The 2,443-nt window shown below is 35.4% G+C and overlaps 1 protein-coding gene across 1 annotated transcript; it reads right to left on the bottom strand.

Annotated features, from left to right (window-relative positions):
- Window positions 1–401: 401 nt before the first annotated feature.
- Window positions 402–2,149, bottom strand: LOC105771585 (sphingolipid delta(4)-desaturase DES1-like). The gene is made up of 2 exons (XM_012593022.2): window positions 1,951–2,149; window positions 402–1,323 (listed from the first exon to the last, which is right to left on the bottom strand). Exons 1-2 carry the CDS (start codon window positions 2,119–2,121, stop codon window positions 502–504), a joined length of 993 nt encoding a protein of 330 aa, XP_012448476.1. The 5' UTR covers window positions 2,122–2,149; the 3' UTR covers window positions 402–501.
- Window positions 2,150–2,443: the final 294 nt, after the last annotated feature.

Here is a 2,443-nt window from a genome sequence, read left to right as displayed (position 1 = left end):
GATTTAGTTTCTATACATAAAAACTAGAAATTAAGTCCTTCAACTGTTTTGATTTTTGAGGAATGAATTATTTTGATTTAAAAATCTCAATCTAATCATTAAAAGGATAAGTACTTATTTCAAAATTTGTTAAATACTACTAACGACAATAATGATTGTACTAGATATTTTAAAATTTTAACTTTTAAAATATAAGGACTAAATCTTAAATTCTATAAAAGTAGATTGAAAAAATTCAACCCGCTACGAAAGGAGAGAAGCAGCGAGTCTGATATTATTTGCAAGAAGAGATATGAAGAAATGAAAGCAGAACCGAGGAAGGGGAGCCCTTCGACCCATATAGCATCAATGTTATTAGTAGCTTGAATGATTAGTCAAGTTTATCACCTAAATTCTAAATCTACGTAAAAGAACTTTGATTGCTCAAGAATGTTACAAAGAATACTCCATAATTTAACCAAGAAGGGTGAACAACAAAATAGATTGCAAAATGGGAAATGCCTATGCGGATTTTTTCGAGAGCTTCCTCTTCATTCGGCTAAAAGGGCCGATGCTCCGATCCATTATATACATGTAAATAACCTGGCTCCATGATTTATACGAATCCAAGCCTTCGTAATATTCGGGAGCAATCTCCTTCACCTTGTGCAGTTTGTTCCCAGGGATCCTTGGGAAATCATGGTGTTCATTGTGATACCCAACACACCATGTCATAAGATTGAGCGGACCATAGTAAGAATACGTCTCTTGCTCAGGATTGAATACATAATGCTCGGAGATGAAATGACCGGCCATCGGATGCATTCCACCACCAACGAACGTTGAAAGGATCAAATAAGCAAAAGATTTCCAACCCCAAAAGTAAAGTAAGATCCCATCCAGAGCAACCTGAATAGCTAAGTTGATGAACTCCCAATAACCAGGGGGTTTTGGTTTGAGAAAGAGAGGGCGGAGCGCGTAGAAGAAGAGTTGGAAGATGACCCATATGGCTTTCGAGAGAGTACTAGTCACGAATTGGGCTTCGGTGCAGCTTGGGACATCCATGTCGATGCCATCTACCCCTTGAAAACGATGATGCTCAAGGTGATACTTTTGGAAAGTAATAGACATCGGCACACCAATGGGGAGGTTAGCAAATATCCCGAGCCAACGGTTATATACGGGGGTGGAGAAGGCAAGATTGTGGCTGAGCTCATGGATGGCCAAGAAGAGGTTGTGGTTGAGGAAAGAACCGAAGAAATAGGCAATTGCCAACATTTTTAGCCAGCCAGCATCATGGAGAATAATTGCGGTACATAGCTGAAGTGAAACCACCACAGCAATCTGCAAAAACAATTAACTTCATTTGAATGTTTCCATAATAGAGGGAAAGCAATAATAATGACACCAAATAATCGACATACTTTTCGTAAAAACTTGATTTTGGACTCTAACTAAACCTAATGTCAACCTCCGCACTTGTACACCTGAATAACGTAACAAGAAAGAAAAGAGTGATATAAAATCACAACTAATCCAAAAAAAAAAAAGAAAAAGAAAAAAAAAGGGCAAAGCTGCTCAAGTGTTTGATATAAAATCTCACCCACTCAATAAGTTGGCAAAGCAAATGAAATTGAAAAGAGTGATATATTTAACACCATGTTTGATGTGATATAATAGGAGCAAATTAGTTGAGATTCAATACACAATGATAAAAGCATGAATTTATCAAATCCATTCCTAAACAAGTATCTAACAAATCCACGAATATTATATTTTTAAATATTTTACTACTCAATTTATACCATTTTTTAAAATTCAATCTAAATTCATATTTTAAATATCGAAAAACCCAATATCCCCATTCAGCTAAATAACAAATCGAAATCAAAACTGGATTAAATGTAGTTGCATTTGCGTTACCTCGGATCTAACAGCAGTAAAAGGAACAATTCAAACAATGTGGGATACCTTAAAGAAAGCAAAAGGATCAGGGCCAAAGAGCTCTTTAATTTGAGGGTATTGAGAGAGGATCTGACGTCTCCTCGAAGCATGAGGCTCATCTGTATATGACCAGAAAAAGTCATTCGCCATGACTACTCCTTCGTTATCTTCCTCTCTCATTTCCCCTCCTTTCCGCATCTCTCTCTATCAACCTTTCCTGATTTGTTTTTTTTACAGTGGTTTTGCTTTTCTGTCATTAACAACGAAGGATATATAAATAAAATTTATATATTTATATATTTGTAAATTACCAATTTATCAACAAATTGAAATTTTAGGAGCGTTATATGTATGGACGGTGTTCGTGCAGTTCATGGTTCCAACTTACAAAATCTAGCTTCCAATTTAAACCTTTTATTTTCTTTTTCCTTCTTAATCTTTACATCATATTTCTTCTATAAAAAGAAAAAAAGGAACTTCATATACTATTTCCATGTCTGGGTCTTTCCTTTTTCTTTTT

The sequence above is a fragment of the Gossypium raimondii genome, chromosome 6, assembly GCF_025698545.1.
Source record: "Gossypium raimondii isolate GPD5lz chromosome 6, ASM2569854v1, whole genome shotgun sequence".
In the NCBI taxonomy this organism is placed as follows: Eukaryota; Viridiplantae; Streptophyta; class Magnoliopsida; order Malvales; family Malvaceae; genus Gossypium; species Gossypium raimondii.
The sequence above is the reverse complement of the archived record's forward strand: the minus strand, read 5'-3'. Positions and strand labels throughout refer to the sequence as shown.